General features: G+C 46.7%; 1 protein-coding gene across 2 annotated transcripts in view; it reads left to right on the plus strand.

Moving 5' to 3' along the window:
* The first annotated feature begins 7,167 nt into the window (after positions 1 to 7,167).
* The window catches only part of rergla (RERG/RAS-like a), a 342,144-nt gene continuing 334,503 nt past the window's right edge, over positions 7,168 to 14,808 (plus strand). The window contains exons 1-3 of one of the 2 annotated variants that reach the window (XM_065021231.1): positions 7,168 to 7,662; positions 7,785 to 7,841; positions 11,203 to 11,264. In XM_065021231.1, coding sequence (XP_064877303.1) covers positions 7,611 to 7,662; positions 7,785 to 7,841; positions 11,203 to 11,264 — 171 coding nt within the window. In that variant the 5' untranslated portion in view covers positions 7,168 to 7,610. The remainder of the gene's footprint in view (positions 7,663 to 7,784; positions 7,842 to 11,202; positions 11,265 to 14,808) is intronic. The other variant, XR_010464489.1, reaches the window with a different exon arrangement.

Here is a 14,808-nt window from a genome sequence, read left to right on the forward strand (position 1 = left end):
TCACCACTAGACTCCCTGCCACCACTCTGACACCACTAGACTCCCTGTCCCCACTCTGACACCACTAGACTCCCTGTCACCACTCTGACACCGCTAGACCCCCTGTCACCATTCTGTCACCACTAGACTCCCTGTCACCACTCTGACACCTCTAGACTCAATGTCACCACTCTGACACCTCTAGACTCCCTGACACCACTCTGACACCACTAGACTCCCTGTCCCCACTCTGACACCACTAGACTCCCTGTCACCACTCTGACACCGCTAGACCCCCTGTCACCATTCTGTCACCACTAGACTCCCTGTCCCCACTCTGACACCTCTAGACTCCCTGTCACCACTCTGTCACCTCTAGACTCCCTGTCACCACTCTGTCACCACTAGACTCCCTGTCACCACTAGACTCCGTCACCACTCTGACACCTCTAGACCCCTGTCACCACTCTGACACCACTAGACTCCCTGTCACCACTCTGTCACCACTAGACTCCCTGTCACCACTAGACTCCTGTCACCACTCTGTCACCACTCTGACACCGCTAGACTCCCTGTCACCACTCTGACACCTCCAGACTCCCTGTCACCACTAGACTCCCTGTCACCACTCTGTCACCACTCTGACACCTCTAGACTCCCTGTCACCACTCTGACACCTCTAGACTCCCTGTCACCACTCTGTCACCTCTAGACTCCCTGTCACCACTCTGTCACCACTAGACTCCCTGTCACCACTAGACTCCGTCACCACTCTGACACCTCTAGACCCCCTGTCACCACTCTGACACCACTAGACTCAATGTCACCACTCTGTCACCACTAGACTCCCTGTCACCACTAGACTCCCTGTCACCACTCTGTCACCACTCTGACACCTCTAGACTCCCTGTCACCACTCTGACACCTCCAGACTCCCTGTCACCACTAGACTCCCTGTCACCACTCTGTCACCACTCTGACACCTCTAGACTCCCTGTCACCACTCTGACACCACTAGACTCCCTGTCACCACTCTGACACCACTAGACTCAATGTCACCACTCTGTCACCACTAGACTCCCTGTCACCAGTCTGACTAGACTCCCTGTCACCACTCTGACACCGCTAGACACCCTGTCACCACTCTGTCACCACTCTGACACCCCCTGTCACCATTCTGAGACCCCTGTCACCACTAGACCCCCTGTCACCACTCTGACACCGCTAGACTCCCTGTCACCACTAGACTCCCTGCACCACTAGACTCTGTCACCACTAGACTCCCTGTCACCACTCTGACACCACTAGACTCCCTGTCACCACTCTGACACCACTAGACCCCCTGTCACCACTACTCTGTCACCATTCTGACACCACTAGACCCCCTGTCACCACTCTGACACCACTAGACTCCCTGTCACCACTCTGACACCGCTAGACTCCCTGTCACCATTCTGTCACCACTAGACTCCCTGCCACCACTCTGACACCACTAGACTCCCTGTCCCCACTCTGACACCACTAGACTCCCTGTCCCCACTCTGACACCACTAGACTCCTGTCACCACTCTGACACCACTAGACTCCCTGTCACCATTCTGTCACCACTAGACTCCCTGCCACCACTCTGACACCACTAGACTCCCTGTCCCCACTCTGACACCACTGACTCCCTCACCACTCTGACACCACTAGACTCCCTGTCACCACTCTGACACCACTAGACTCCCTGTCACCATTCTGTCACCAGACTCAGTCACCACTCCACCTGACTCCCCACCACTCTGACACCACTAGACTCCCTGTCCCCACTCTGACACCACTGACCCCTGTCACCACTCTGACACCGCTAGACCCCCTGTCACCATTCTGTCACCACTAGACTCCCTGTCACCACCTGACACCATAGACTCTGTCACCACTCTGACACCTCTAGACTCCCTGTCACCACTCTGACACCTCTAGACTCCCTGACACCACTAGACTCCCTGTCACCACTCTGACACTGCTAGACTCCCTGTCACCACTCTGACACCACTAGACTCCCTGTCACCACTAGACCCCCTGTCACCACTCTGACACCACTAGACTCCCTGTCACCACTCTGACACCACTCTGACTCCCTGTCACACACTAGACTCCCTGTCACCACTCTGACACCGCTAGACTCCCTGTCACCACTCTGTCACCTGTCCCCGCTAGACTCTGTCACCACTAGACTCCCTGTCACCACTCTGACACTCTAGACTCCCTGTCACCACTCCCTGACACCACTAGACTCCCTGTCACCACTGACACCACTCTGACACTGCTAGATTCCCTGTCACCACTAGACTCCCTGTCACCACTCTGACACCACTAGACTCCCTGTCACCACTCTGACACCACTAGACTCCCTGTCCCCACTCTGACACCACTAGACTCCCTGTCACCACTCTGACACCACTAGACTCCCTGTCACCACTCTGACACCTCTAGACTCCCTGTCACCACTCTGACACCGCTAGACTCCCTGTCACCACTCTGACACCACTGACTCCCTGCCACCACTCCCTGTCACCACTCTGACACTGCTAGACTCCCTGTCACCACTCTGACACCGCTAGACTCCCTGTCACCACTCTGTCACCTCTAGACTCAATGTCACCACTCTGACACCCTGACACCACTCTGACACTCTAGACTCCCCCTGTCACCACTCTGTCACCACTAGACTCCCTGTCACCACTCTGACACACTAGACTCCCACCACTGACACTCTCACCCCTGTCACCACTCTGACACCACTAGACTCCCTGTCACCACTCTGTCACACTCTGACTAGACTCCCTGTCACCACTCTGTCACCACTAGACTCCCTGTCACCACTCTGACACCTCTAGACTCCCTGTCACCACTCTGACACCTCTAGACTCCCTGTCACCACTCTGACACCACTAGACTCCCTGTCACCACTGTCACCACTCTGTCACCACTAGACTCCCTGTCACCACTAGACTCCCTGTCACCACTCTGACACCTCTAGACTCCCTGTCACCACTCTGACACCACTAGACTCCCTGTCACCACTCTGTCACCACTCTGTCACCACTAGACTCCCTGTCACCACTAGACTCCGTCACCACTCTGCACCTCTGACCCCCTGTCACCACTCTGACACCACTAGACTCAATGTCACCACTCTGTCACCACTAGACTCCCTGTCACCACTAGACTCCCTGTCACCACTCTGACTCTGACACCTCTAGACTCCCTGTCACCACTCTGACACCTCCAGACTCCCTGTCACCACTCTGTCACCACTCTGACACCTCTAGACTCCCTGTCACCACTCTGACACCACTAGACTCAATGTCACCACTCTGACACCACTAGACTCAATGTCACCACTCTGTCACCACTAGACTCCCTGTCACCACTAGACTCCCTGTCACCACTAGACTCCCTGCCACAACTCTGACACCGCTAGATTCCCTGTCAAGTCAGATCCTCTAATGTAGAGGAGGCAGCCATAGTTCAGGAGGGTCTGCCTCACAATACTGTTGTGGAAACTGGACTTTACCATAGCCTCATTTTATCTGTCATTTTCTCCCCTCCTTCACTCCCCCATCTCTTTCTCTCTCTCCTCCCTCTCTCTGTCTCTCTCTCCTCACTCTCTCTTTCTCTCTCTCTCCTCCCTCTCTCTCTCTCTTCATCTCTCTCTCCATCTCTCTCTCTCCTCCCCCTCTTCATCTCTCTTTCCCTCTCTCTGTCTCTCTCTTTCCCTCTCTCTGTCTCTTTCCCTCTCTCTTTCCCTCTCTCTGTCTCTCTCTTTCCCTCTCTCTGTCTCTCTCTCTCTTTCTCTCTTTCCCTCTCTCTGTCTCTCTCTTTCTCGCTCTCTGTCTCTCTCTCTCTTTCCCTCTCTCTGTCTCTTTCCTCTCTGTCTGTCTCTCTCTCTCTCCCCCCTGCCTTTTTATTTTTATGACTTACCTTGCATTACCTCTAGAAAAGTGCCTGAAACAAGCCTGTTCTGCTGATAAGCAAACAGTCCAGAGTATGTACAGCGAGCCAGCTTTCCTTTCCCACTTTTACTTCAGTTGATAAGATATAACTTATAAGTTCTGTAAAATATGTAAAGTGTTTTCGCCTGATGTCATGTCTGGAGCAGATGTTACGCTTTTGTGCCAAATTTTTGTCAGATGTTTTCCTTCCTAATATCAGTGCTCTAACAGTGTCAATGAACGATGGAGGTTTCTTTATTATAAAAGTATACTATATATACAAAAGTATACTATATATACAAAAGTATACTATATATACAAAAGTATGTGGACACCCCTTCAATTTAGTGGATTTGGCTATTTCAGTCACACACGTTGCAGACAGGTGTGTAAAATCGAGGACACCGCCATGCAATCTCCATAGACAAACATCAGCAGTAGAATGGCCTCACAGAAAGAGCTCAGTGACTTTCAACGTGGCACCGTCATAGGATGCCACCTTTCCACCAAGTCAGTTCGTTAAAGTTCTGCCCTGCTAGAGCTGCCCCCGGGTCAACTGTAAGTGCTGTTATTGTGAAGTGGAAACGTCTAGGAGCAACAACGGCTCAGACGCGAAGTGGTAGGCCACATAAACTCACAGGACGGGACCGCCGAGTGCTGAACCGCGTACCACGTAAAAATCATCTGTCCTTGGTTGCAACACTCACTACTGAGTTCCAAAATGCCTCTGGAAGCAACGTAAGTTAATAACTATTCATCGGGAGCTTTATGAAAAGTGGTTTCCGTGGCCGAGCAGCCGCACACAAGCCTAAGATCACCATGCAAACCGTCTGCTGGAATGATGTAAAGCTCATTGGACTCTGGAGCCGTGGAAACGAGTTCTCTGGAGTGATTATTCACACCTCACCATCTGGCAGTCCTACAGATGAATCTGGGTTTGGCAGATGCCAGGAGAAACGCTACCTGCCCCAATGCATAGTGCCAGCTGTAAAGTTTGGTGGAGGAGGAATAAAGGTCTGGGGCTGTTTTTCATGTTTCGGGCTAGGCCGATGACATTCTAGACGATTCTGTGCTTCCAACTTTGTGGCAACAGTTTGAGGAAGGCCCTTTCCTGTTTCAGCATGACAGTGCCCCCAGTGCACAAAGCGAGGTCCATACCGAAATGGTTTATTGAGATCGGTGTGGAAGAACTTGACTGGCCTGCACAGAGCCCTGAACACAACCCCATCGAACACCTTTGGAATGAATTGGAATGCCGACTGCGAGCCAGTCCTAACCGCCCAATATCAGAGCCCGACCTCACTAATCTTGTGGCTGAATGGAAGCAAGTCCCCGCAGCAATGTTCCAACATCTAGTGGAAAACTTCCCAGAAGAGTGGAGGCTGTTATAGCAGCAATGTTCCAACATCTAGTGGAAAGCCTTCCCAGAAGAGTGGAGGCTGTTATAGCAGCAATGTTCCAACATCTAGTGGAAAGCCTTCCCAGAAGAGTGGAGGCTGTTATAGCAGCAATGTTCCAACATCTAGTGGAAAGCCTTCCCAGAAGAGTAGAGGCTGTTATAGCAGCAATGTTCCAACATCTAGTGGAAATCCTTCCCAGAAGAGTGGAGGCTGTTATAGCAGCAATGTTCCAACATCTAGTGGAAAGCCTTCCCAGAAGAGTGGAGGCTGTTATAGCAGCAATGTTCCAACATCTAGTGGAAAGCCTTCCTAGAAGAATGGAGGTTGTTATAGCAGCAATGTTCCAACATCTAGGGGAAAGCCTTCCTAGAAGAATGGAGGTTGTTATAGCAGCAATGTTCCAACATCTAGTGGAAAGCCTTCCCAGAAGAATGGAGGTTGTTATTTCAGCAATGTTCAATGTTCCTTCCCAGAAGAATGGAGGTTGTTATAGCAGCAATGTTCCAACATCTAGTGGAAAGCCTTCCCAGAAGAATGGAGTTGTTATAGCAGCAATGTTCCAACATCTAGTGGAAAGCCTTCCTAGAAGAATGGAGGTTGTTATTTCAGCAATGTTCCATCATCTAGTGGAAAGCCTTCCCAGAAGAATGGAGGTTGTTATAGCAGCAATGTTCCAACATCTAGTGGAAAGCCTTCCTAGAAGAATGGAGGTTGTTATAGCAGCAATGTTCCAACATCTAGTGGAAAGCCTTCCTAGAAGAATGGAGGTTGTTATAGCAGCAATGTTCCAACATCTAGGGGAAAGCCTTCCTAGAAGAATGGAGGTTGTTATAGCAGCAATGTTCCAACATCTAGTGGAAAGCCTTCCCAGAAGAGTGGAGGCTGTTATTTCAGCAATGTTCCAACATCTAGTGGAAAGCCTTCCCAGAAGAGTGGAGGCTGTTATAGCAGCAATGTTCCAACATCTAGTGGAAAGCCTTCCCATAAGAGTGGAGGTTGTTATAGCAGCAATGTCCCAACATCTAGTGGAAAGCCTTCCCAGAAGAATGGAGGTTGTTATAGCAGCAATGTTCCAACATCTAGTGGAAAGCCTTCCTAGAAGAATGGAGGTTGTTATAGCAGCAATGTTCCAACATCTAGTGGAAAGCCTTCCTAGAAGAATGGAGGTTGTTATAGTAACAATGTTCCAACATCTAGTGGAAAGCCTTCCCAGAAGAGTGGAGGCTGTTATTTCAGCAATGTTCCAACATCTAGTGGAAAGCCTTCCCAGAAGAGTGGAGGCTGTTATAGCAGCAATGTTCCAACATCTAGTGGAAAGCCTTCCTAGAAGAATGGAGGTTGTTATAGCAGCAATGTTCCAACATCTAGTGGAAAGCCTTCCTAGAAGAATGGAGGTTGTTATAGCAGCAATGTTCCAACATCTAGTGGAAAGCCTTCCTAGAAGAATGGAGGTTGTTATAGCAGCAATGTTCCAACATCTAGTGGAAAGCCTTCCTAGAAGAATGGAGGTTGTTATAGCAGCAATGTTCCAACATCTAGTGGAAAGCCTTCCTAGAAGAATGGAGTTGTTATAGCAGTAGAGAGGGGACCAACTCCGTATTAATGCTCCTGATTTTGGAATGAGATTATTGGACGAGCAGGTTTCCACATACTGTTGGTCATGTAGTGTATGATGGGCTGTTTTATAGGTCACTGAGGTCTTGATGTTACTCTGTGTTGATGGTCTGTGTTGCTGTGAGGGAACACATTCATATAGCTCATTCTAGAACCTACTGAATTGAGTCTCTTCAATGAGGAGAATAAAGAGGGTGAGAGGGAGGGAAAAACACAAACACTACCTCCCCCTCTCCATGAAAAACAAGAGTGCTTCTCATTTATAAAAGCATGCCTCTGATGTCCGTTTCTCACTCACTTCAACCACTGTGTTCGTCATAGTGACGTTGTGATCGAGCTGCTCCTCTCCCTCTCTCTCTCTCTCTCGGTTCAGAACAGCGCGTGCCTCAGAACCCTGAGATAAACGGCTGTACGCAGCGCTGGTACCGGGACGCCGCTCCAACAGATCAACACTTGAAGAGAGCGACAGAGTGGAAACGGTCAAACGACTATAGATGCGTCCTGCTCGATTTTTTTTTAAACTCTTCTTTTGGTGGTTGGGATTCGATTTTTCAAAGGGATTATTGGTATTTTTTCTTTGATGTGTAAACTTTAACGACCACTTTTTAAATCGTAAGGGAATAATCAACCCGCAATAATGAATGATATTAAACTTGCGGTTTTGGGAGGCGAAGGAGTCGGGAAATCAGGTAAGACACATGTTTTACCTGTCATGTAAAAACGTTTTGTTCGGTTGGTTTGGCTTATTGTTTGTCCAAATGTGTACATTGTTCGTAGGCTTTTGATTTTAACTATCGTATTCCTTCCTCAGCTCTCATCGTTCGATTCCTGACGAGGCGATTTATCGGTGAATATGCCTCATCATCAGGTAAGGTCTCTAACCTACCTAGTTTGCTACAATAGACTTATGTAACATGAATACAACTTCATGCTAATTATTATGAAACAATCTGTAAACAAAACAAAAAAATAACTTGCAAATGTTTTGTTTTCCAATTGATCTTTGATCCATTGTCATTGCTTTTACGCATCATTACGCACGTCCAGTTCTGACATAATTACGTAATGTTCGATTTTTTGACGTTACCAAGTGAACACATTGTCCTTCATCAGATGGTAAATGATTGGCTACAGCTAGACTACTTCCATCAGAAGTATTGTTCAGTTGTATTGTAGGCTACATGTTGTGTTGTAGGCTACATGTTGTATGTCGGCTACATGCTGTGTTGTCGGCTACGTGCTGTGTTGTCGGCTACGTGCTGTGTTGTCGGCTACGTGCTGTGTTGTCGGCTACGTGCTGTGTTGTCGGCTACGTGCTGTGTTGTAGGCTACGTGTTGTGTTGTAGGCTACGTGTTGTGTTGTCGGCTACGTGTTGTGTTGTCGGCTACGTGCTGTGTTGTCGGCTACGTGTTGTATTGTCGGCTACGTGTGTGTTGTCGGCTACGTGCTGTGTTGTCGGCTACGCGTTGTGTTGTCGGCTACGCGTTGTGTTGTCGGCTACGCGTTGTGTTGTCGGCTACGCGTTGTGTTGTCGGCTACGCGTTGTGTTGTCGGCTACGTGCCGTGTTGTCGGCTACGTGCCGTATTGTCGGCTACGTGCTGTATTGTAGGCTACGTGTTGTATTGTAGGCTGTATTGTGCTGTGTTGTTGTGTTGTCGGCTACGTGTTGTATTGTAGGCTACGTGCTGTGTTGTCGGCTACGTGTTGTATTGTAGGCTACGTGTTGTATTGTAGGCTACAAGCTGTGTTGTAGGCTACGTGCTACGTGTTGTATTGTAGGCTACGTGTTGTATTGTAGGCTACGTGTTGTATTGTCGGCTACGTGTTGTATTGTAGGCTACGTGCTGTATTGTAGGCTACGTGTTGTGTTGTAGGCTACGTGTTGTATTGTAGGCTACGTGTTGTGTTGTAGGCTACATGTTGTATGTCGGCTACGTGCTGTGTTGTACGTGCTGTGTTGTCGGCTACGTGCTGTGTTGTCGGCTACGTGTTGTGTTGTCGGCTACGTGCTGTGTTGTCGGCTACGTGCTGTGTTGTAGGCTACGTGTTGTGTTGTAGGCTACGTGCTGTGTTGTCGGCTACGTGCTGTGTTGTCGGCTACATGTTGTATTGTCGGCTACATGTTGTATTGTAGGCTACGTGCTGTGTTGTCGGCTACGTGCTGTGTTGTAGGCTACGTGTTGTATTGTAGGCTACATGTTGTGTTGTAAAAGCTCGTGTTGTGTTGTAGGCTAGTGCCGTGACTGTTGGCTACGTGCCGTATTGAGGCTACGTGCTTATGTAGGCTAATGTTGTATTTAGGCTACATGTTGTATGTCACTACATGCTGTGTTGTCTGTCTCTGCTGTATTGTAGGCTACTGTTGTGTTGTAGGCTACGTCTGTGTTGTCTACGTGTTGTATTGTCTACGTGTTGTCTTGTAGGCTTTGTTGTCTTGTCTCTCGTGTTGTGTTGTAGGCTCATCTTGTATGTTGTCTCTCTCTGTGTTGTCTCTCTGCTGTATTGTCTCTGTTGTGTTGTAGGCTCTGTTGTGTTGTCTCTACGTGTTGTATTGTAGGCTACATGTTGTATTGTCTCTCTGCTGTATCTGTCTCTTGTTGTGTTGTCTGCTCTCTGTGTTGTCTTCGTGTTGTGTTGTAGTGTTTTGTATCTACGTGTTGTTTGTAGGCTCGTGTTGTATTGTCGGCTCTGTCTATTTCTGTCTCTGTATCTAGGCTACTGTTGTGTCTGTCTCTCAAGCTGTGTTGTCAAGCTGTCTCTCTCTTTGTGTTGTAGGCTCATGCTGTGTTTCTACGTGCTGTGTTGTCTCTACATGTTTATTGTCTGGCTACATGCTGTGTTGTCTTTGTCTGTCTGTGTTGTCTCTTTCTGTCTCGCTCGTGTTGTATTGTCTCTACATGCTGTGTTGTCTACGTGCTCTGTTGTCGGCTACTGCTGTTTCTGTCGGCTACATGTTGTATTGTAGGCTACGTCTCTATCTGTTTCTGTCTACGTGTTTATTGTCGGCTACGTGCTATTCTCTCTGTATCTGTCCATGGCTACGTGTTGTATTGTAGGCTACGTGCTGTGTTGTAGGCTACGTGTTGTATTGTAGGCTACGTGCTGTGTTGTCCATGCTGTATTGTAGGCTACGTGTTGTAGTAGGCTACGTGCTGTATTGTCCTACGTTGTATTGTCGGCTACGTGTTGTGTCATGTGAATGTATATACAGTGCTGTATTGTCGGCTACGTGCTGTATTGTAGGCTACGTGTTGTATTGTCGGCTACGTGCTGTATGATCCATGTTGTATTGTAGGCTACGTGCTGTGTTGTCGGCTGTGTTGTATTGTGGGCACGTGCTGTGTTGTCCATAAATGTTGTATTGTAGGCTAATTGTATGTATGGCTACAGGATTGACGGCTGTATAGTGCTGTAAATGTCGGCTATTGCTGTAGTGATAATAAATGTATGGTACAGGATAATAAATGTTGGTACGGATGCTGTGTATGGTACAGGATACGTGCTGTGTATGGTACAGGATATAAATGTATGGTACAATGCTGTGTTGTATGGCTACAGTTAATAAATGTATGGTACAGGATATAAATGTATAGGATAATAAATGTATTGTACATGTTGGATCATTTGTATAAATATTTTAGGTACAGGATAAAAATAAAAGTATGGTACAGGATGATAAATGTGTGTTGTCATTAGTATTGATCATATTTCTATGGATCCAAAGGATGAATAAATGTATGGTAGGTTAGGATAATACTGTTGAGGATAATAAATGTATGGTAGCTTCATGATATCTAATGTATTGTAATAAATGTATGGTATAGGATAATAAATCTGTCTCTCTCTCTGTCTCTCTGTCTAATAAATGTCTGGTACTCTCTAAATGTATAGGATAATAAATTCTGTATGCCTGTCTCTGGATAATACATGTATCTTTCTGGATAATAAATGTCTGGTACAGTAATACATCTCTCTAATAAATGTATGTATCGCTCTCTCTCTTTCTGTCTCGGATAATAAATGTCTCGCTCTCTAATACTGTATAGGATAATAAATGTCTCGTACTCTCTAATTCTGTATAGGATAATAAATGTATGTACGGATAATACATTTCTGTCTCGGATAATAAATGTCTCTCTTTCTCACTATAATCTCTCTCTCTTTCTGTCTAATCTCTGTTTCTTTCTCATAATCTCATCTCTCCCTTAATAAATCTCTCTCATGCAGAATGCATATACAGGATAATAATTGATGGTAGACAGCTGAATAATAAATGTCCATGCTCACAGGTGAGTTGAGAGGAGGAGGAGAACCACGTTGTTGACCATCATTTTTTGTAATCAAATGTCAGTTATCTTGATGGCCATCCATTGACATGTATGAACAGGATAATACGCTGAAGAAAAGCCATCTCTCATACCCAATATTCCACTATCTGAAATGTATATACAGGATAATAAATGTATGGTACAGGATAATAAATGTATGGTAGGATAATAAATGTATGGTACAGGATAATATGGTAGGATAATAAATGTATGGTACAGGATAATAAATGTATGGTACAGGATAATAAATGTATGGTACAGGATAATAAATGTATAGGATAATAAATGTATGGTACAGGATAATAAATGTATGGTACAGGATAATAAATGTATGGTACAGGATAATAAATGTATGGTACAGGATAATAAATGTATGGTACAGGATAATAAGGATAATAAATGTATGGTACAGGATAATAAATGTATGGTACAGGATGATAAATGTATGGTACAGGATAATACATGTATAGGATAATAAATGTATGGTACAGGATAATACATGTATAGGATAATAAATGTATGGTATAGGATAATAAATGTATGGTATAGGATAATAAATGTATGGTACAGGATGATAAATGTATGGTACAGGATGATAAATGTATGGTACAGGATGATAAATGTATGGTACAGGATGATAAATGTATAGGACAATAAAGTCAGTGCAGTGAAAACCCCTGACAGAGTAATCAATCTCACTTATTGTGCCCAGCCAAGCATGCAGCAGTCTCCCTCCCTCTTTCCCTGTCTCCCTCCCACCCTCCCTCTTTCCCTGTCTCCTCCCTGTCTCCCTCCCACCTCCCTCCCTGTCTCCCTCCCACCCTCCCTCTTTCCCTGTCTCCCTCCCACCCTCCCTCCCTTTCCCTGTCTCCCTCCCACCCTCCCTCTTTCCCTGTCTCCTCCCACCCTCCCTCTTTCCCTGTCTCCCCCACCCTCCCTCTTTCCCTGTCTCCCTCCCACCCTCCCTCTTTCCCTGTCTCCTCCCACCCTCCCTCCCTGTCTCCCTCCCACCCTCCCTCCCTTCCCTGTCTCCCACCCTCCTCCCTGTCTCCCTCCCACCCTCCCTCCCTGTCTCCCACCCTCCCTCCCACCCTCCCTCCCTGTCTTCCTCCCACCCTCCCTCCCTTCTTCCTCCCACCCTCCCTCCCTGTCTTCCTCCCACCCTCCCTCCCTGTCTTCCTCCCTCCCACCCTCCCTCCCTGTCTCCCTCCCACCCTACCTCTTTCCCTGTCTCCCTCCCTCTTTCCCTGTCTCCCTCCCACCCTCCCTCTTTCCCTGTCTCCCTCCCACCCTCCCTCTTTCCATTTCCCCCCACAGTTAATACATCACTGTAAATCAGAACCATCCCCCCCCACAGTTAATACATCACTGTAAATCAGAATCAGAACCACCCCCCCACAGTTAATACATCACTGTAAATCAGAACCAGAACCCCCCCCCACAGTTAATACATCACTGTAAATCAGAACAGAACCACCCCCACAGTTAATACATCACTGTAAAGAACCATCAGAATACAGAACCACCCCCCTTTAATACATCACTGTAAATCAGAACCAGAACCCCCCCCACAGTTAATACATCACTGTAAATCAATCAGAACCAGAACCATCCCCCCACAGTTAATACATCACTGTAAATCAGAACCAGAACCATCCCCCCACAGTTAATACATCACTGTAAATCAGAACCAGAACCATCCCCCACAGTTAATACATCACTGTAAATCCAGAACCATCCCCCCAGTTAATACATCACTGTAAATCAGAACCAGAACCATCCCCCCCCCCACAGTTAATACATCACTGTAAATCAGAACCAGAACCATCCCCCCACAGTTAATACATCACTGTAAATCAGAACCACCCCCCCCACAGTTAATACATCACTGTAAATCAGAACCAGAACCATCCCCCCAGTTAATACATCACTGTAAATCAGAACCAGAACCATCCCCCCACAGTTAATACATCACTGTAAATCAGAACCACAGTTAATACCACTGTAAATCCCCCCCCACAGTTAATACATCACTGTAAATCAGAACCAGAACCATCCCCCCACAGTTAATACATCACTGTAAAGAACCATCCCCCCCACAGTTAATACATCAGAACCATCCCCCCACAGTTAATACATCACTGTAAATCAGAACCAGAACCATCCCCCCACCAATACATCACCAGAACCACCCCCCACAGTTAATACATCACTGTAAATCAGAACCAGAACCATCCCCCCACAGTTAATACATCACTGTAAATCAGAACCAGAACCATCCCCCACAGTTAATACATCACTGTAAATCAGAACCAGAACCATCCCCCCACAGTTAATACATCACTGTAAATCAGAACCATCCCCCCACAGTTAATACATCACTGTAAATCAGAACCAGAACCCCCCCACAGTTAATACATCACTGTAAATCAGAACCAGAACCATTAATACATCACTGTAAATCACAGTTAATACATCACTGTAAATCAGAACCAGAACCATCCCCACTGTAAACAGTTAATACATCACTGTAAATCAGAACCAGAACCATCCCCCACAGTTAATACATCACTGTAAATCAGAACCATCCCCCCACAGTTAATACCCCCAGAACCACAGTTAATACATCACTGTAAATCAGAACCACCCCCCACAGTTAATACATCACTGTCAATCAGAACCATCCCCCACAGTTAATACATCACTGTAAATCAGAACCACTGAACCATCCCCCCCCCACAGTTAATACATCACTGTAAATCAGAACCAGAACCATCCCCCATCCCCCACAGTTAATACATCACTGTAAATCAGAACCAGAACCATCCCCCCACAGTTAATACATCACTGTAAATCAGAACCAGTTAATACATCACTGTAAATCAGAACCATTCCCCCCACAGTTAATACATCACTGTAAATCAGAACCAGAACCATCCCCCCACAGTTAATACATCACTGTAAATCATCCAGAACCATCCCCCACAGTTAATACATCACTGTAAATCAGAACCAGAACCATCCCCCCACAGTTAATACATCACTGTAAAACCAGAACCATCCCCCACAGTTAATACATCACTGTAAATCAGAACCAGAACCATCCCCCCACAGTTAATACATCACTGTAAATCAGAACCAGAACCATCCCCCCACAGTTAATACATCACTGTAAATCAGAACCATTCCCCCCCCAGTTAATACATCACTGTAAATCAGAACCAGAACCAGAATACATCACTGTAAATCAGAACCAGAACCATCCCCCACAGTTAATACATCACTGTAAATCAGAACCATCACAGTTAATACATCACTGTAAATCAGAACAGTTAATACATCACTGTAAATCAGAACCAGAACCACCCCCCACAGTTAATACATCACTGTAAATCAGAACCAGAACCACCCCCCACAGTTAATACATCACTGTAAATCAGAACCAGAACCATCCCCCACAGTTAATACATCACTGTAAATCAGAACCCATCCCCCCCACAGTTAA

Source organism: Oncorhynchus nerka, linkage group LG8 (assembly GCF_034236695.1).
Source record: "Oncorhynchus nerka isolate Pitt River linkage group LG8, Oner_Uvic_2.0, whole genome shotgun sequence".
Lineage (NCBI taxonomy): Eukaryota > Metazoa > Chordata > Actinopteri > Salmoniformes > Salmonidae > Oncorhynchus > Oncorhynchus nerka.